This window comes from Notolepis coatsorum (assembly GCF_963971535.1).
Source record: "Notolepis coatsorum genome assembly, chromosome: 19".
NCBI classification, from domain to species: Eukaryota; Metazoa; Chordata; class Actinopteri; order Aulopiformes; family Paralepididae; genus Notolepis; species Notolepis coatsorum.
In genome coordinates this window covers 6,732,206-6,753,553 of record NC_140183.1, presented here as the reverse complement: position 1 = coordinate 6,753,553, position 21,348 = coordinate 6,732,206, and the positions used below count along the sequence as shown (strand labels likewise).

Genomic DNA, 21,348 nt, shown 5'->3' with positions numbered 1-21,348 from the left:
TAAATCCCAGTCCCATCGCGATCGCAATTACTTGTGTATATTGGGCATGGCTATCATACGGGAAACGATAGGTTTGAGGCATCAAATCTCCGACCGATTGCTCTGTCCTGATTCCCTCTGAGGGGGACGAGTTCCTGCAGCAAAAAAAAGCAGAGAGAGAAAGACCGAGAGACCATACCCAGTTCAAAGGGTAGGCGATACGGCCACCTGGCGGGATTCGATCATCATTGCAATTTTAACGTAGGCAGCGGTGCCAGGGAGACACAGGCAGCTCCGAGCGAGTGTTTAGAATGTGGATCAAAGGATCTAAAAACGAGAACTCGTTTTTGGCGCTCAACCTTTGGCGACGAAACACGAGAATACTCGTTTTTGGCGGCCAATGAGTTAAGAACAGTAGACTATTCGTAAATGATTTTGGTCAGTCATGCACATCCCTAGCTTGAGAGCACGGTATTCAACACATGGGCGATGCAGCTGTTGTGAAGCCAGCTGGACAGCTGTCTGGACGTCCTGCTGGTCACTGACTGACACCAGCTTCTCTATTTCCAACTGTGTCGGAACTAAATCCTTCCGTTTGTTGCTTTCAGTCTTTATGTTCAAACCTGCTTTCCGGAATATTTGAGAAAGCACACATACAGATCACTCGGCTAGGGCTGTAACGAATGTCATTTTTTAACATTCAAAGCTTCTATTGAAGTATTCGAATGAAGCTTTGAAGGTCCGTCGTCATATTTTATGATGTAATCCTATTATTATTATTTATTATTATTATTATTATTATAATTTTTTTTTTTTTTTTTTTTTATAAATATCCTCAAGCTAAATCCTCAATTTGAATAAAGTGATTCATCTGATTAAATGAGTCTTTTTTTTTTTAGGTTCCAGACTACGCTGAGGTGATCAAACAGCCCATGGACCTGTCCACCGCCCTCTCCAGGATCGACCTCCACCGCTACGTGACGGTCCAGGAGTTCCAGCAGGACGTGGACCTGATCTGGCAGAACTGCCTGGAGTACAACCCAGACAGAGACCCCTCAGGTAGAGAGAGAGACACAACCCAGACAGAGACCCCTCAGGTAGAGAGAGAGACACAACCCAGACAGAGACCCCTCAGGTAGAGAGAGACACAACCCAGACAGAGACCCCTCAGGTAGAGAGAGACACAACCCAGACAGAGACCCCTCAGGTAGAGAGAGAGACACAACCCAGACAGAGACCCCTCAGGTAGAGAGAGACACAGACAGAGACCCCTCAGGTAGAGAGACACAACCCAGACAGAGACCCCTCAGGTAGAGAGAGAGACACAACCCAGACAGAGACCCCTCAGGTAGAGAGAGACAACCCAGACAGAGACCCCTCAGGTAGAGAGAGACACAACCCAGACAGAGACCCCTCAGGTAGAGAGAGACACAACTCAGACAGAGACCCCTCAGGTAGAGAGAGAGACACAACCCAGACAGAGACCCCTCAGGTAGAGAGAGACACAGACAGAGACCCCTCAGGTAGAGAGACACAACCCAGACAGAGACCCCTCAGGTAGAGAGAGAGACACAACCCAGACAGAGACCCCTCAGGTAGAGAGAGACAACCCAGACAGAGACCCCTCAGGTAGAGAGAGACACAACCCAGACAGAGACCCCTCAGGTAGAGAGAGACACAACTCAGACAGAGACCCCTCAGGTAGAGAGACACAACCCAGACAGAGACCCCTCAGGTAGAGAGAGACACAACTCAGACAGAGACCCCTCAGGTAGAGAGACACAACCCAGACAGAGACCCCTCAGGTAGAGAGAGAGACACAACCCAGACAGAGACCCCTCAGGTAGAGAGAGAGACAACCCAGACAGAGACCCCTCAGGTAGAGAGAGACACAACCCAGACAGAGACCCCTCAGGTAGAGACACACACACACAGACAGAGACCCCTCAGGTAGAGAGACACAACCCAGACAGAGACCCCTCAGGTAGAGAGAGACAACCCAGACAGAGACCCCTCAGGTAGAGAGAGAGACACAACCCAGACAGAGACCCCTCAGGTAGAGAGAGAGACACAACCCAGACAGAGACCCCTCAGGTAGAGAGAGAGACACAACCCAGACAGAGACCCCTCAGGTAGAGAGAGAGACAACCCAGACAGAGACCCCTCAGGTAGAGAGAGACACAACCCAGACGGAGACCCCTCAGGTAGAGAGAGACACAACCCAGACAGAGACCCCTCAGGTAGAGAGAGACACAACTCAGACAGAGACCCCTCAGGTAGAGAGAGACACAACCCAGACAGAGACCCCTCAGGTAGAGAGAGACACAACCCAGACAGAGACCCCTCAGGTAGAGAGAGACACAACCCAGACAGAGACCCCTCAGGTAGAGAGAGACACAACCCAGACAGAGACCCCTCAGGTAGAGAGACACAACCCAGACAGAGACCCCTCAGGTAGAGAGAGAGACACAACCCAGACAGAGACCCCTCAGGTGGAGAGAGACACAGACAGAGACCCCTCAGGTAGAGAGAGAGACACAACCCAGACAGAGACCCCTCAGGTAGAGAGAGAGACACAACCCAGACAGAGACCCCTCAGGTAGAGAGAGACACAACCCAGACAGAGACCCCTCAGGTGGAGAGAGAGACACAACCCAGACAGAGACTCCTCAGGTAGAGAGAGACACAACCCAGACAGAGACCCCTCAGGTAGAGAGAGACACAACCCAGACAGAGACCCCTCAGGTAGAGAGAGACACAACCCAGACAGAGACCCCTCAGGTAGAGAGAGACATAACCCAGACAGAGACCCCTCAGGTAGAGAGAGACACAACCCAGACAGAGACCCCTCAGGTAGAGACACAACCCAGACAGAGACCCCTCAGGTAGAGAGAGACACAACCCAGACAGAGACCCCTCAGGTAGAGACACAACCCAGACAGAGACCCCTCAGGTAGAGACACAACCCAGACAGAGACCCCTCAGGTAGAGAGACACAACCCAGACAGAGACCCCTCAGGTAGAGAGAGACACAACCCAGACAGAGACCCCTCAGGTAGAGAGAGACACAACCCAGACAGAGACCCCTCAGGTAGAGAGAGACACAACTCAGACAGAGACCCCTCAGGTAGAGAGAGAGACACAACCCAGACAGAGACCCATCAGGTAGAGAGACACACAACTCAGACAGAGACCCCTCAGGTAGAGAGAGAGACACAACCCAGACAGAGACCCCTCAGGTAGAGAGAGACACAACCCAGACAGAGACCCCTCAGGTAGAGAGAGACAACCCAGACAGAGACCCCTCAGGTAGAGAGAGACACAACCCAGACAGAGACCCCTCAGGTAGAGAGAGAGACACAACCCAGACAGAGACCCCTCAGGTAGAGAGAGACACAACCCAGACAGAGACCCCTCAGGTAGAGAGAGACACAACCCAGACAGAGACCCCTCAGGTAGAGAGAGACACAACCCAGACAGAGACCCCTCAGGTAGAGAGAGACACAACCCAGACAGAGACCCCTCAGGTAGAGAGAGACACAACCCAGACAGAGACCCCTCAGGTAGAGAGAGACACAACCCAGACAGAGACCCCTCAGGTAGAGAGAGACACAACCCAGACAGAGACCCCTCAGGTAGAGAGACACAACCCAGACAGAGACCCCTCAGGTAGAGAGAGACACAGACAGAGACCCCTCAGGTAGAGAGAGACACAACCCAGACAGAGACCCCTCAGGTAGAGAGAGACACAACTCAGACAGAGACCCCTCAGGTAGAGAGAGACACAACTCAGACAGAGACCCCTCAGGTAGAGAGAGACACAACCCAGACAGAGACCCCTCAGGTAGAGAGAGAGACACAACCCAGACAGAGACTCCTCAGGTAGAGAGAGAGACACAACCCAGACAGAGACCCCTCAGGTAGAGAGACACAACCCAGACAGAGACCCCTCAGGTAGAGAGAGACACAGACAGAGACCCCTCAGGTAGAGAGAGACACAACCCAGACAGAGACCCCTCAGGTAGAGAGAGACACAACCCAGACAGAGACCCCTCAGGTGGAGACACACACACACAGACACACCAATTTATTATAAATGTAGCAATTTATATCTTTTCAACCCAGTGATAATTAGCCAGTAATTGCATCCATGAGGGAAATCTATGTTAATAAATAGAAGTGAACAGAGTTAAGTAATAAGAATGTGTTAGGGATGCCCCGATCACGTTTTTTTGCCACCGTTCACCGATCGTCTAATGAGACCAATGATGTTATCAGATGTTGATATCATGAGCTATCAGTAGCTAGCCAGCTAGATAATGTTAGACAACGCCTCATGTATTAAACTGAAGTGAATAGTTTACTGGGCCATTTTGTTTAAACAGTAGCTAGGTAGCTAACGTTAGCCAACAGAAGAACGATAGCTAGTTAGCTAACGCTAGCCAACGGCTGCAAAAACGAATGCCAATGATGTCATCACTGACGTTGATATTATGAGCTATCAGTAGCTAGCCAGCTAGATAACGTTAGACAACGCCTCATGTATTAAACTAAAGTGAATAGTTTACTGGGCCATTTTGTTTAATGCTTCAGTGATGTTGAAAGAGGAGCTGTCACGACAAGTTGCGGAGGCTAGGACTCTTGCCATCTTCGGAGCGAATGAGAGGATTTGTTGACGAGACGGGTCTGTGAGGCGGAGGGGAGGGGCAATGCGTGCACTGCACAGCCCGTGTGAGTAGTAGGAGAGAAGACAGCGAGATTTCACCTCCGCTGAGAATTGGATCATGTTTTTCGTGCGCGTCTGCGATCGGTTTTCGCAATCGGCGACTAGAAAGCATTATCGGAATTCCTCAATCTCATATTTATAATGAATATTGGCCAATACCGATCGCTGGCCGATCGCGATCAGGGCATCCCTAGAATGTGTGTGTTCTATGTTAATAAATAGAAGTGAACAGAGTTTAGTAATAAGAATGTGTGTGTTCTAACTTCTATGTTAATAAATAGAACTGAAGACAGAGTTAAGTAATAAGAATGTGTGTGTTTCTCCCAGACCGTCAGATCCGCCACAGAGCCTGTGCTCTGAAGGACACGCTCCACGCCATCGTCAGAGACGAGCTGGACGAGGACTTTGAGAAGATCTGCGAGGAGATCAAGGAGTCGCGCAGCAAGAGAGGAGGTATGTGTGCCCGTCTGTCTGTCTGTCTGGGTCAGTGGTTCTCAAACCTGTTCTACATAGTACTTCAGGTAGATCATTAATGTACAAAGAAAAAAGCAGAGGCCCAAGTATGGATCCTTGTGGGACCCCAACTGGGCCACGGAAAGGCGATTTGACACCGTGGTCTCGTCTCGTCCTTCATGGTGTCTCATGGTGTCCCGTCCCTCATGGTGTCCCGTCCCGTCCCTCATGGTGTCTCATGGTTTCTCGTCTCATCCCTCACGGTGTCCCATCTCTCTCCAGGTTGCTCCACGTCTCGCTTCGCTCCCTCCTACTACCACGTCCTGCCCCAGCAGACCCCGCCGGCCGAGCCGAGGCCCGGAGACACCAGCCCGGCCGAGGAGCCCTCCGGCACCGCCGCCTCCACACCTGTCTCCACGGCAACCACGCCCAGACACTCCGGTGGGTCACTGTGCTCTTTGATCTCACACGGTAGCAAGATATAGGGCTCTCTCATCCCTCCTTCTCTCTCATCCCTACTCCTCTCATCCCTCCTTCTCTCATCCCTCAAGTTTCAAGTTTCTTTAATAGTTGTCATACAGAAGTACAGAATACTTTTATACAAAATGCTTCTTACTGTTACGCTCCAGAGACTGTGCTAGACAAGATAAGTAAAATAGTAAAATAAAATAGTATAGCATGTAAAAATAGAAGTAAAAATAGAAGTCACAGTGTTCAGTATAGACATATGTACAATGTTCGATGCAGAATAGAAGTAACTGAGTTACCATACAATATACTATGCAATGTACTAATATACAATACTATATAGTGCAAAGCAGAAATGGGATGAGGTACAATTTAGGTACAATTTACAGTAAGGTGTACGAGTTGTAGTGCTCATCCCTCCTCTCTCATCCCTCCTTCTCTCATCCCTCCTCTCATCCCTCCTCTCTCTCATCCCTCCTCTCTCTCATCCCGCCTTCTCTCTCATCCCTCCTCTCTCATCCCTCCTCTCTCATCCCTCCTTCTCTCTCATCCCACCTCTCTCATCCCTCCTCTCTCTCATCCCACCTCTCTCATCCCTCCTCTCTCTCATCCCTCCTTCCAGCCCAGAAGAAGAAGCGCAGGAAGAGTCGCTGGTCTAACGGCATCATTGCCAAGAAACGGTCGTCCTCCCACGCCTCCAGAGACGACTCGCGCCTCCTGTCCGAGGAGGAGGAGGAGGAGGAGGGAGAGGAAGAGGAGAAGGGGGGAGGAGTCTGTAGCGAGGAGGAGCAGAGAGTGACTCATGGGTCGTCCCGGGCGGCGGCGGCGCACGCTCAGAAGGAACGGGCCGACCGGGAGGAATCCATGGAGGAGGGAGGGCAAGAGAAGAGCCGAGCCACAGGGGAGGGAGGTGAGCGGAACAGCCAGACCAGTGCAGGGGAGGGGGGGTGTGAAAAGAACAGCCAGAAGCCGTCGGACTCAGAGGTAGAAACCGCTGCGGGGCGTCCTCAGGATATGGGTCGGCCGGCCGCAGCGGAGGGAGGTGGCCGGAACAGCCCAGTGACCACAGCAGAGGGAGGGGCGGAACAGAAGAGCCCAGTGACCACAGCAGAGGGAGGGGCAAAACAGAAGAGCCCAGTGACCACAGCAGAGGGAGGGGCGGAGCAGAACAGCCCAGTGACTACAGCAGAGGGAGGGGCGGAGCAGAACAGCCCAGTGACCACAGCAGAGGGAGGGGCGGAGCGGAAGAGCCCAGTGACCACGGCAGAGGGAGGGGCGGAGCGGAAGAGCCAGGAAGAGCCCATGGAGGTGGAGGGGACACACAGCGGCGGCCTCACCCAGGAAGAGAGCACGGCCCCCGGGCAGCAGACCTCCACCACGGACCCCCCTGGAGCCGAGCGGGAGGAGGAGCCTGGAGCAGGTGTGTATTATATATAGGGTTGGGTACAGTCGTTAGTAGGTATGGGTACTGTAACTGAGGGGTTACAAAACCCTGACTGTATTAAAGATTGTGATAGATTAAACCACTGCTAGTTATGTACTTTAATTACTGGCCAAACAGTACATCAAATATAGATGGTGAACACCCACAAGAACACGGCATTGACACAGAAATACTATTGGAGGGTAATTTATTATTATTAAGCAACGTTAGGTTACAGAATGAGAATTAGGGTCGCGCTTGTATGGCGAAGAATATACGTAAAGTCAGTCAAGAGCATAAGTCACTAAGAATAGCAGGAATACTATGATGGGTCTAAGCTGACGCCACCTGTTGTATAGTAGCAATTATATAGGGCAACACTGGTACCAACTGGAGACAATGGGTTCCCTCCGGGGTGTAAGGCCTGGAGGGTAGAGGAATGTTCGGGTACTTCGTCTGATTCAATGGGGAATAAAGAGACTCCAGATACAGGAGTCGGTGCTTGTACTCCCTTGATCAGCAGCCAAAGCAATAGTTGTAATCCAAGATGCTCGACAGCATTGATGACAGCTAGCCAGCCCCGTCCACGAGGCAGGCCCGAGTGGTAATCCTCACAAGGTTAAATCCCAAACGATAGTGGAAATCAACGGTGCTCTTCTCCAGTAGTCACGTCCCAAATCAATATAATCCAACCAGGAATGGTTCTGCAATCGCCAGCGCCGATTCTCCTGTGTACATGTCCAACGGTTCCCGCCTAGGACTCCTCGGGTGTGGGCGACGTATTTAGGCCACACAGCCTGGTTAAGTGCACTAGCTAAAGACACGACGAACCGATGGGTAATGCTACACACGGAAGAACTGTGGCCGCACGATATACAATAAATGATCGACTATTGACTTCACATTAGATTAAGTCGAACTCAACGTTACTTCATTAAACTCTGACACTTTAACATTCTATTCGCACGCGGTTCTCAATGCTTATTTAGACGCAAGGTTGCTCACTTCACTTGCACGTTGACTCGTGGTGAAGGTGGGTAAGGTACTGAATGAACGAAGCGCTGCTGTTTACACCTGCGCCGTATTTATACTTAAGTGAACATCTAGTCCCAACCTCAGTCCTTGTCTCGTATTACTACGCTGACTCTGGGCATGTTCTGACATGCCTGCAGTTGTCTTTGAACTTGCCGTTGGGGGCTTGCGCGTTGGCGCCTGGAGGCGCTGTCCAATAGGAGAGCGAATATTACTCTGATCTGAACGCAGGTAAAGGGATATTCCGTGTATATATATAAATAATATACAAAGTATATCAAACGATACATATATATATTCAGTTTAATCTGGCCCTTCACAACAGGTACCGAACTCTGTACTTTTAAGGGATACCGACCGAACCGGGTCAGAAACACAATAAAGCCCAGACCTCAGCGTTAAACAATATGAGCCTAGTTTGTTTGTTGTGTACCTTGGGTAAGACATGGTCCTATAATCAAATGTGAAATCCTGCTTATTTGTCTGAAAACTCAAATGTAATTTCCCCGTTTTTGCCATGGGCGCCGCCATTTTAGATTTAGCTGGATGGTGACGTCACGGTGATGGTTTGGGCTGGGTCCGGTTTACAGTGCTGGTTAGATAGCTACGTAAATATGGAGTGTCGTGAAAGTCAGTCAGTAAATTGTCAACCAAATGTAACGTTACCTACAGAAAAAATATATATTATATAATTATACTATTGTATTATCTGCGAGACACCCCCCCCCACACCCACAGTCTGAGTCAGAGCGATAGTTCAACTTGACTAACAGGGTGAAGTAGGTATCAGTTTCCTTTTTTTCCTCCCTCAATAATGTTATTTATGTACGTTATCATTATGTAAACAAATGCACATATGGATCGTTTGCTGCAACATTTCTGAATGAATTGAAGCATTAATAAATAAGCAGATAATTAAATTAGATGTCCATAACATTTGTGTTTTTAATTAGCCTAAATAAATATGAATTCAAGAAGTTAAATACTGAATTAACGACACATTAATTAACAGGCTGAAAGTTAAAATCAATAAAAAAAACAATTAGCCTATTTAACCCTTTATCTGCCAGGGATTATTCTGATCTTAATCCACTGTCTGCCAGTACTGTAAATCTATGGAGATGTTCCCCTTCTTTGCAGGGCTATAACTTTTTAAATTGTGTTGCTAAATTGACATTACTATGGCCCATTCAACGTCAAGTATCCATCGTTTAGGATGTAGCAACGTTCTACTTTTTCATTCACATATTCATACTAAAATATGGTCTAAAGTATAAATATGTTTTTATCGTTTTCTGCAGCATTCTGTAGAACGTGATTTATAGCCCTAAATACAATAGATCATCAAATGTAGTTTGATACCGATTGGCGTCAGATAAAAAATTTCAATTGTACAAGGTCCTAAGCGTCATGCCTCATCATCTGCTGGTGACCAGGGGGGGGGGGTTTATAAGTCCGTGGCCGACGTTAAATCATTCATGTAGTATGGGCGATACATAGATCACAGCAGTTTATATGGATCATAATATTCAAACACGCTGAAACTTACCGCAGCTTCCTCTGACCGTTGGATGGTCAGCATGGAGCAGAAAGTTCGCCATTATGCGATTTTGATATATGCGATCCATTTCCAGGTTGTATAATAATATATACGTCCAAATCATGTTGTTTATCGAGTTATTGGCAACGGATCGCTATCCAGTGTGTCGAGCTCGAGTCTCGCGAGCGATAGCGAGTGGCCGGACCGAATATGGATGAGCACCACTTCCTGCCGCTCATTTCCTGTTTGGGCGATCCGCCGATCGGCCACCAGATGGCGCTCTTGAACCGTTAGAGAGTTGAGAGGAGATCAACAGGAGATCTCCAGTCTCCGTGGGTGAAATATGATTGCCATCACAGATTTTTGAAATATTGATCTCAAAGACGCCTTACGGCGTCATTGGCAGATTACGCATGGCGAGCAATGACGTGGTAACACGTTCTTGGCGAAAAAAGGGTTAATAGGCTAAACACTAAAAAGGTAAAAGGCAACTTTTTTTTTAGGCTATAGCCTAAAACACGCTAAACTTCGTTTTGACTTCTTGACTTCACATTTCTTTGGTTTGCAGTGGTGCATCTGCGGGCCAATGTTCCGAGACATATTACATTTAATTTGTTAGGCTATTTGAATACACCAGCCCTAAATGGTGGATTCAAATAGCCTAACAATTATACAAATATATAAATATGTCTCGGAACATTAGCGGGGACACTGGACAGCCAGCTGGAGCGTGTGGGCCATACATCCCAAACTCCTGCGTCTTTCATGCATTTGACCACGTTTCGGGCATTATAGAGACAGAATAGACCTTTAGACTGAGTTCGGTTGAGGCTGAACTCGTATAGCAACCAACAGACTTTAGGTGATAGCCTAATCTATACTTTTCTGTTGAACTCATTCTAATTATGAATCTGGACCTTCAGAACATGCAGTATTATTAATTTGCTCAAATGTCGTGGCCTCACACAGTGCCAACTGCAGGTCTCACCATCTCAAAGATGACAGAGCATACATATGCAGCATCCCCCTGTTGGTATTGCTCAATGCTGTAAAATATTACATAAATGTGTTTTTCTGAATAACGATATTTGAGGAGCCTAATAATATTGCTACAGCGTGCAATTCTCTAAGGTGGGAGGCTCCGCCTTTGGGCGAAACCATCTCCGTGACGTCAGCAACAAAATGGCGGCGCCTATGTTGATTTATGCTACATAAATGGACATAACAAATAGTTTTTTCTTAGAAACGCCTTATTTTTATAACGTGATTTTTTTTCTTCTGTGGTTTATCTAAATACTAATTTGATGCTATGACTGTTTATATTGCTATGCTTCATCTCCCCTTTAAAGTAGCCAAACGTTACACTATAAATACTAACTGGATAGTTGATGATATAAACATTTAATTTCACTATCTGAAATATTCTAAAATCAGCCCACTGTTGTGGAGCCTGATGGCCGCCGATACGAAGGACTGGCTGAGGCGGTTAGTGGAGTGTCAGGGGGGTATGAGTCTGTGAGGCAGTTAGTGGAGTGTCAGGGGGGGTATGAGTCTGTGGCTGAACGTGCTCCTCATCTTGGCTAGCTCCTCATACTTCCCAATACTACTCTCTTCTCACACGTATAGTCATTCCAAGGTGTGTGTGTGTGTGTTGCCTTCAGATCGGGGTGCGAGGCGTATGACGCGGGGCTCGAAGCACACAGCGCTGCAGCAGCAGATGGTGGACGTGGACAAGGCCCTGCAGATCCTGGACCAGGAGACACCTCAGCTAGTGGTGGACAGAGAGAAGCTAAAGGTAAACAATAATACTTGTTTACAGTCCTAGGACGTTGTCTACCAGGGTCGCACTGCACTTCGTACCAGGGTCGCACTACACTTGGTACCAGGGTCGCACTACACTTGGTACCAGGGTCGCACTGCACTTCATACCAGGGTCGCACTACACTTCGTACCAGGGTCGCACTACACTTGGTACCAGGGTCGCACTGCACTTCGTACCAGGGTCGCACTACACTTGGTACCAGGGTCGCACTGCACTTCATACCAGGGTCGCACTACACTTCGACACAGCTGTAGTATTGCGATAATGAGCCCTTAACTAGGGAGGGGACTAGGGGGCAGCACTAGGCAGAACCAGGGGGGGGCTAGGGGGCAGCACTAGGCAGAACCAGGGGGGGGGGGGGCTAGGGGGCAGCACTAGGGAGAACTAGGGGGCAGCACTAGGCAGAGCTAGGGGGCAGAACTAGGGGGCAGCACTAGGGAGAACTAGGGGGCAGAACTAGGCAGAACTAGGGGGCAGCACTAGGCATAACTAGGGGGCAGCACTAGGCATAACTAGGGGGCAGCACTAGGGAGAACTAGGGGGCAGAACTAGGCAGAACTAGGGGGCAGCACTAGGGGAAACTAGGGGGCATCACTAGGGAGAACTAGGGGGCAGCACTAGGGAGAACTAGGGGGCAGCACTAGGGAGAACTAGGGGGCAGCACTAGGGGGAACTAGGGGGCAGCACTAGGGAGAACTAGGGGGCAGCACTAGGGGAAACTAGGGGGCATCACTAGGGAGAACTAGGGGGCAGCACTAGGGAGAACTAGGGGGCAGCACTAGGGGGAACTAGGGGGCAGCACTAGGGAGAACTAGGGGGCAGAACTAGGGAGAACTAGGGGGCAGCACTAGGGAGAACTAGGGGGCAGCACTAGGGAGAACTAGGGGGCAGCACTAGGGAGAACTAGGGGGCAGCACTAGGGAGAACTAGGGGGCAGCACTAGGGAGAACTAGGGGGCAGCACTAGGGGGAACTAGGGGGCAGCACTAGGGAGAACTAGGGGGCAGCACTAGGGAGAACTAGGGGGCAGCACTAGGCAGAACTAGGGGGCAGCACTAGGGAGAACTAGGGGGCAGCACTAGGGGGAACTAGGGGGCAGCACTAGGGGGAACTAGGGGGCAGCACTAGGGGGAACTAGGGGGCAGCACTAGGGAGAACTAGGGGGCAGCACTAAGGAGAACTAGGGGGCAGCACTAGGGGGAACTAGGGGGCAGCACTAGGGAGAACTAGGGGGCAGCACTAAGGAGAACTAGGGGGCAGCACTAGGCAGAACTAGGGGGCAGCACTAGGGAGAACTAGGGGGCAGCACTAAGGAGAACTAGGGGGCAGCACTAGGGAGAACTAGGGGGCAGCACTAGGGAGAACTAGGGGGCAGCACTAGGGAGAACTAGGGGGCAGCACTAGGGAGAACTAGGGGGCAGCACTAGGGGGAACTAGGGGGCAGCACTAGGCAGAACTAGGGGGCAGCACTAGGGAGAACTAGGGGGCAGCACTAGGGGGAACTAGGGGGCAGCACTAGGCAGAACTAGGGGGCAGCACTAAGGAGAACTAGGGGGCAGCACTAGGGAGAACTAGGGGGCAGCACTAAGGAGAACTAGGGGGCAGCACTAGGGAGAACTAGGGGGCAGCACTAGGGAGAACTAGGGGGCAGCACTAAGGAGAACTAGGGGGCAGCACTAGGGGGAACTAGGGGGCAGCACTAGGGAGAACTAGGGGGCAGCACTAGGGGGAACTAGGGGGCAGCACTAGGCAGAACTAGGGGGCAGCACTAGGGAGAACTAGGGGGCAGCACTAAGGAGAACTAGGGGGCAGCACTAGGGAGAACTAGGGGGCAGCACTAGGCAGAACTAGGGGGCAGCACTAGGCAGAACTAGGGGGCAGCACTAGGGAGAACTAGGGGGCAGCACTAGGGGGAACTAGGGGGCAGCACTAGGCAGAACTAGGGGGCAGCACTAAGGAGAACTAGGGGGCAGCACTAGGGAGAACTAGGGGGCAGCACTAGGGGGAACTAGGGGGCAGCACTAGGGAGAACTAGGGGGCAGCACTAGGGGGCAGCACTAGGGAGAACTAGGGGGCAGAACTAGGGGGCAGCACTAGGGGGAACTAGGGGGCAGCATTAGGGAGAACTAGGGGGCAGCACTAGGGGGAACTAGGGGGCAGCACTAGGGGGCAGCACTAGGGGGAACTAGGGGGCAGCACTAGGGAGAACTAGGGGGCAGCACTAGGGGGAACTAGGGGGCAGCACTAGGGAGAACTAGGGGGCAGCACCAGGGAGAACTAGGGGGCAGCACTAGGGAGAACTAGGGGGCAGCACTAGGGGGAACTAGGGGGCAGCACTAGGGAGAACTAGGGGGCAGCACTAGGGAGAACTAGGGGGCAGCACTAGGGAGAACTAGGGGGCAGCACTAGGGAGAACTAGGGGGCAGCACTAGGGGGAACTAGGGGGCAGCACTAGGGGGAACTAGGGGGCAGCACTAGGGAGAACTAGGGGGCAGCACTAAGGAGAACTAGGGGGCAGCACTAGGGAGAACTAGGGGGCAGCACTAGGGGGAACTAGGGGGCAGCACTAGGGAGAACTAGGGGGCAGCACTAAGGAGAACTAGGGGGCAGCACTAGGGAGAACTAGGGGGCAGCACTAGGGAGAACTAGGGGGCAGCACTAGGGGGAACTAGGGGGCAGCACTAGGGAGAACTAGGGGGCAGCACTAGGGGGAACTAGGGGGCAGCACTAGGGAGAACTAGGGGGCAGCACTAGGCATAACTAGGGGGCAGCACTAAGGAGAACTAGGGGGCAGCACTAGGGAGAACTAGGGGGCAGCACTAGGGAGAACTAGGGGGCAGCACTAGGGAGAACTAGGGGGCAGCACTAGGGAGAACTAGGGGGCAGCACTAGGCATAACTAGGGGGCAGCACTAGGGAGAACTAGGGGGCAGCACTAAGGAGAACTAGGGGGCAGCACTAGGGAGAACTAGGGGGCAGCACTAAGGAGAACTAGGGGGCAGCACTAGGGAGAACTAGGGGGCAGCACTAGGGGGAACTAGGGGGCAGCACTAAGCAGAACTAGGGGGCAGCACTAGGGAGAACTAGGGGGCAGCACTAGGGAGAACTAGGGGGCAGCACTAGGGAGAACTAGGGGGCAGCACTAGGGAGAACTAGGGGGCAGCACTAAGCAGAACTAGGGGGCAGCACTAGGGAGAACTAGGGGGCAGCACTAGGGAGAACTAGGGGGCAGCACTAGGGGGAACTAGGGGGCAGCACTAAGCAGAACTAGGGGGCAGCACTAGGGAGAACTAGGGGGCAGCACTAGGGAGAACTAGGGGGCAGCACTAGGGAGAACTAGGGGGCAGCACTAGGGGGAACTAGGGGGCAGCACTAAGGAGAACTAGGGGGCAGCACTAGGGAGAACTAGGGGGCAGCACTAGGGGGAACTAGGGGGCAGCACTAAGCAGAACTAGGGGGCAGCACTAGGGAGAACTAGGGGGCAGCACTAGGGAGAACTAGGGGGCAGCACTAGGGGGAACTAGGGGGCAGCACTAGGGAGAACTAGGGGGCAGCACTAGGGAGAACTAGGGGGCAGCACTAAGCAGAACTAGGGGGCAGCACTAGGGAGAACTAGGGGGCAGCACTAGGGGGAACTAGGGGGCAGCACTAAGCAGAACTAGGGGGCAGCACTAGGGAGAACTAGGGGGCAGCACTAGGGAGAACTAGGGGGCAGCACTAGGGGGAACTAGGGGGCAGCACTAGGGAGAACTAGGGGGCAGCACTAGGGAGAACTAGGGGGCAGCACTAAGCAGAACTAGGGGGCAGCACTAGGGGGAACTAGGGGGCAGCACTAGGGAGAACTAGGGGGCAGCACTAGGGAGAACTAGGGGGCAGCACTAGGCATAACTAGGGGGCAGCACTAGGGAGAACTAGGGGGCAGCACTAGGGGGAACTAGGGGGCAGCACTAGGGAGAACTAGGGGGCAGCACTAGGGAGAACTAGGGGGCAGCACTAGGGAGAACTAGGGGGCAGCACTAGGGGGAACTAGGGGGCAGCACTAGGGAGAACTAGGGGGCAGCACTAGGGGGAACTAGGGGGCAGCACTAGGGAGAACTAGGGGGCAGCACTAGGGAGAACTAGGGGGCAGCACTAGGCAGAACTAGGGGGCAGCACTAGGGAGAACTAGGGGGCAGCACTAGGGAGAACTAGGGGGCAGCACTAGGGGGAACTAGGGGGCAGCACTAAGCAGAACTAGGGGGCAGCACTAGGGAGAACTAGGGGGCAGCACTAGGGAGAACTAGGGGGCAGCACTAGGGGGAACTAGGGGGCAGCACTAGGGGGAACTAGGGGGCAGCACTAGGGAGAACTAGGGGGCAGCACTAGGGGGAACTAGGGGGCAGCACTAGGGAGAACTAGGGGGCAGCACTAGGGGGAACTAGGGGGCAGCACTAGGGAGAACTAGGGGGCAGCACTAAGGAGAACTAGGGGGCAGCACTAGGGAGAACTAGGGGGCAGCACTAGGGAGAACTAGGGGGCAGCACTAGGGGGAACTAGGGGGCAGCACTAGGGGGAACTAGGGGGCAGCACTAGGGGGAACTAGGGGGCAGCACTAGGCAGAGCTAGGGGGCAGCACTAGGGGGCAGCACTAGGGAGAACTAGGGGGCAGCACTAGGGAGAACTAGGGGGCAGCACTAGGGAGAACTAGGGGGCAGCACTAGGGAGAACTAGGGGGCAGCACTAGGGAGAACTAGGGGGCAGCACTAGGGAGAACTAGGGGGCAGCACTAGGGAGAACTAGGGGGCAGCACTAGGGGGAACTAGGGGGCAGCACTAGGGGGAACTAGGGGGCAGCACTAGGGAGAACTAGGGGGCAGCACTAGGGAGAACTAGGGGGCAGCACTAAGCAGAACTAGGGGGCAGCACTAGGGAGAACTAGGGGGCAGCACTAGGGAGAACTAGGGGGCAGAACTAGGCAGAACTAGGGGGCAGCACTAGGGGGAACTAGGGGGCAGCACTAGGGGGAACTAGGGGGCAGCACTAGGGAGAACTAGGGGGCAGCACTAGGGAGAACTAGGGGGCAGCACTAGGGAGAACTAGGGGGCAGCATGAACCCGTGGTGGGATATGAACACAACTTCACTTCCTCCTTTAGTCTGTAAAGATACAGCGAGGCTGGGGGGCGAGGCTTATTTAGTCTGTAAAGTTACAGCGAGGCTGGGGGGCGAGGCTTATTTAGTCTGTAAAGTTACAGCGAGGCTGGGGGACGAGGATTTAGTCTGTAAAGATACAGCGAGGCTGGGGGACGAGGATTTAGTCTGTAAAGTTATAGCGAGGCTGGGGGACGAGGATTTAGTCTGTAAAGTTATAGCGAGGCTGGGGGACGAGGATTTAGTCTGTAAAGTTACAGCGAGGCTGGGGGGCGAGGCTTATTTAGTCTGTAAAGTTACAGCGAGGCTGGGGGACGAGGCTTATTTAGTCTGTAAAGTTACAGCGAGGCTGGGGGACGAGGCTTATTTAGTCTGTAAAGTTACAGCGAGGCTGGGGGACGAGGCTTATTTAGTCTGTAAAGATACAGCGAGGCTGGGGGACGAGGCTTATTTAGTCTGTAAAGTTACAGCGAGGCTGGGGGACGAGGATTTAGTCTGTAAAGTTACAGCGAGGCTGGGGGACGAGGATTTAGTCTGTAAAGATACAGCGAGGCTGGGGGACGAGGATTTAGTCTGTAAAGTTACAGCGAGGCTGGGGGACGAGGCTTATTTAGTCTGTAAAGATACAGCGAGGCTGGGGGACGAGGATTTAGTCTGTAAAGTTACAGCAAGGCTGGGGGACGAGGATTTAAGCCGAGAATACTTGACTGACATACAAGCCGTTGATATAATTGCTTTATTGTCACATGACCCTTGACTTACACCGCTGGGTAGGGTGACCAGGTGTCCCCCTTTTGGTTGTTCTGTCCCACCATTTGACCGAATGTCCCACATATTGAGAGGATGTCCCTCTTTTCGAAGCAAAAAAAAAACATTGGTCTGAAAGTTTGAATATTTAAAACAGATGTTAGGTGGTAACAAGCCAGCTGCCAGTGCCAAGATGAATGTGGAGAGATATAATTCTGTATTTAATTTGTATTTATTTTGATTTAACCTTTATCTATTCGGTGAAGACCATGTTATTCTAATAAAAAATGTTACATTATCTATCTGTCCCACTTTGTCCCACCAAAATCTTACTGTTGTCCTGCTTTTGGACTTTTTGCATCTGGTCACCCTACCGCTGGGTGATCAAACGACAAGTTCCATGACTCATGTTTCACCTCCCGTCTTCAGGAGCTGCTGGAGACAGTGGTGTCCAAGACTGATGGTTATGAAGTTTACCAGCTGGAGAAGCTCTACGCCCTGCTCTGCCAGAGCATCTACAGACACAGACGAAACTACGACAAGACGGCACTAATACAGGTCAGTGGAGGAGTCACAGCAATACAATTTGTAACCAACATTTTGGTCAACAGAACTTTCTCAAGGATATTGAACGAACATTGGTAATAACTTGTGCAAGAGGTGAAGAGATGAGGATGATGTTTTACATGTGGATTTCCTTCCTGTGGCACTGATTATGGTCTGTTTGATTTAGATTATCAGTGTCCTGTTCGATTTTAATTACATTTAATTCAATATAATTTGGATTAGGCTTGCTGGCTTCAGCCATTGTTGTCAAAAGATGTACTTTAGTCAACCGAGTTTCTGTCGTAGTTTAGCTGAAGGTGAACTAGAGACGTGGTAGAAACGACATTTAGTGAAAATCTGAACACATCCACTGAAAATTATTTATTAAAATATCCCATCTGCATTTTGAGAATTGATTTGTTCAATATCGATTATTTTCTTCAATATTTCTTCACGGCCCTAATGAAAGGATCTGGGATGCGGAGAGTTAAAAATACTTTCAATTAAATTGTCCTAACAATTGTTTTTTTTTCTTTTTTAATCCACCCTTTCAAGAAGTAAATGAGAACGGATGCTCTCGAGAGGAATTGCAGTTTATTTATATAAATGATTTTATATTGAATGGGACTATAGCCCTGATTTCATCCTCTTTACAAATGTTGATGAAATCACGAAACGTCTGATGGTGGTTGCTGCTGCCCCGATGAGTGGTAGTTCTCCTCTCATGCCGTTGTTTCTTCTTCTGTCATTAGGAGATGGAACAGGAAGTAGAAGAGTTCTGCTGAAGGAGGTCCTCCCGGGGGACACAATTACCCATCATCCTCTCTGTTGTGTAAATGTACAAACAATACCACTTCTATTTTCCTAGAAAGATAGTGTGAACTATTTCTGTATTTCATAAACTCTTTGTATACCTTTTTTTTCCCCCTTTTATTTAATTAAAGGTTTTCTCATAATTGTACGCATTTGTTGCTTTGTTCTCAAAACTCAACTGTGCTTTTTCTGTTTGCACTAGGGGGCAGAACTAGGCAGAACTAGGGGGCGGAACTAGGGGGAACTAGGGGGCAGCACTAGGCAGAACTAGGGGGGGGATTATTGTAGAGGTAATTTGTTTCTCTAATCAGCTTTAAATGTGTCTTTACAGCTGGGTTTACATTCTGAGTAATGCCCGTTTTTTCTAGTTCAGTTATCTGATTAAGAATGTTAATTGTAAAATACTGTGTGTAGGTTTGTAGATTGTAAGGTAATTTAATTGCAAAACCATGTCTGCAATGTATTTGCAGAATAGAATTCAGGTCTCTTCCCTCAGTATTACTGTATCGCACGAGGACACATGGTCTCTAGATGAGATGCAACATTAGTTGTCAACTATTTGATAATTGATTAATCGGTTCGAGTCGTTTAAGAAAGAAAATCCATAGGGCGGCTACGTGGTGCAGTGGGCAAGGCGCTCACCACGAATACTGGAGACGCTGGGTTCGCCTGTTCGAGCCCAGCGCTCCACATTGCTTTCAGTTTAGCTGGTCGTCCACACTAATACACATTGGCAGTATTAGGGGGTGGGAAACTGATGGGTGGGGATTGGGCGTTGTGGACAGCGACTCCTACAGGTCGGTTGGTGCGCCTGCACAGTAGAATCAGGAAGCGATGTGCGCGGGGCCCCTCCAAAGCGCAGACCCCTGACGCTGAAAGATCGCGCCGCGCAGGTGAAAAGATGCGACTGCTGTTACCTCGAGTATCTGAAGGGACTCGTGCTATGTATGACTTAGTCCACATTGCAGCCGGCTTGTGGGAGGCAAGAAACGGCGTTCGAGACAGGGGAGGGTTGAATTGGATGATATGAAATTCGGATGGGAGAAAAATAGAAAATGGGAGAAAAAGTGGATAAAAAAAAAAGAACGAAAATCCACTGATTCCAGCTTCTCGGATGTGAATATCTTCTGGTTTCTTTAGTCCTCCATGACAGTAAACTGAATATATTTGGGTTGTTGACAAAGCCTTTGAGAACGTTGCCTTGGGGAAACATTTATCAAAAATGTAAAAAAAAATAATCAGACATTTTATAGACCAAACGACTGTAGACCAAACGATTAATCAAGAACATAATCAACAGATGAATGGTTAACCCCTTCACAACCACACTACAGGTTAACTTTCACTACCACTACAGAAGGTTAACGCTTTCACTACCACACTACAGAAGGTTAACCTTTCACTACCACTACAGAAGGTTAACGCTTTCACTACCACACTACAGAAGGTTAACCTTTCACTACCACACTACAGAAGGTTAACCCTTTCACTACCACACTACAGACTGTTAACCATGGGGGCAGCGGTGGCCTAAAGGTTAGAGAAGCGGGTTTGTGACCGGAAGGTCGTCAGTTCGATCCCCTGGACCGGCAGGAAAAATCTGGGCTGGGGAAGTGAATGAATAACTCTCTCCCATACCCTTAACACCAACCGTTGAAGTGCGCAGCCCTTGAGCAAGGCACTAAACCCCCAACGGTTCCAGTGGAGTTGCTCAGTGGCCAACAGTGTCAGACTGGTTGTATGGAACTGTGTGAATGTGAAGCAGGGCGTAGCTGAAAAATAGCATCCATGCTCAGAGAACCTACCCTGGGTAAATAAAGGAAATGTGTTAGTGAAAGGTTAACCGTCTGTGGTGTGGTAGTGAAAGGGTTAAATGTCCAGACTGCAGACAGCCCTCGTGGACTTGACTGATGTATATTTTCAGAGTTCTCTGGTTCGGGAGAACTAGTGGGTGCCGTGGTTCTGAGCGTGAAGAGCATTTGGAACAACGCTCCTCTCCATCAACGGAACCATCAGTGGTGCAGCGCAGTGACCCAAGACCTGGATGTTCTTTACATTTGTTTACAGAAATGTCATAACAGCATGCATGTGGGTTTTATAATAAATCCACAGAATCTGCATAAGCATATAAAATGGGCCTAGATAAAATATTATTAATTAAAGTTATAGGATGATAACATGGAATATCGTTCTAAATACTTCAATTACACTCACTTTTCTTTTGGCCACTTTAGGCGTATTTTACATGTGTAATGATTAGCCTACATGAGTAAAGCAATGTGTTTGGAAACGTTTTTAAACACATCTATATTCAAACACTTAAATCATCACTTTTTGTGGGCAATTCTCTTTGGCTTAGCAAAGCCACTTCACTAAATGTCCAACCCCCTCTTAATGTAGTTTCCTCCCCTCGAATGTATATAGTTTCTGTTAGGATCTCTGTTAAACAGTACTGTATATTTGTATGTCATAAATGTAACAGTACTGTATATATGTCATGATATATATCTGTTGTGTATGTCATAAATGTCATCCAAGTGAGCTGTTGTGTTCCACAAGGAAGCATACTAGGACCGCTGCTGTTCCTAATTTATGCAAATGACATGTCGTCAGCTTGTGACTGCAACTTGTTCCTGTTTGCGGACGACTCAACCCTGCTGGTCTCTGACAAGAA

General features: G+C 50.2%; 1 protein-coding gene across 2 annotated transcripts in view; it reads left to right on the top strand.

Moving 5' to 3' along the window:
• atad2 (ATPase family AAA domain containing 2) overlaps nt 1-18,822 on the top strand; it is a 67,618-nt gene extending 48,796 nt beyond the window's left edge. For both annotated transcript variants that reach the window (XM_084336065.1, XM_084336064.1), the window contains 7 exons: nt 879-1,038; nt 5,033-5,158; nt 5,441-5,599; nt 6,249-7,046; nt 11,283-11,416; nt 17,745-17,873; nt 18,614-18,822. In XM_084336065.1, the coding sequence (XP_084192191.1) occupies nt 879-1,038; nt 5,033-5,158; nt 5,441-5,599; nt 6,249-7,046; nt 11,283-11,416; nt 17,745-17,873; nt 18,614-18,646 (1,539 nt within the window). In that variant the 3' untranslated portion in view covers nt 18,647-18,822. The remainder of the gene's footprint in view (nt 1-878; nt 1,039-5,032; nt 5,159-5,440; nt 5,600-6,248; nt 7,047-11,282; nt 11,417-17,744; nt 17,874-18,613) is intronic.
• Nucleotides 18,823-21,348: the final 2,526 nt, after the last annotated feature.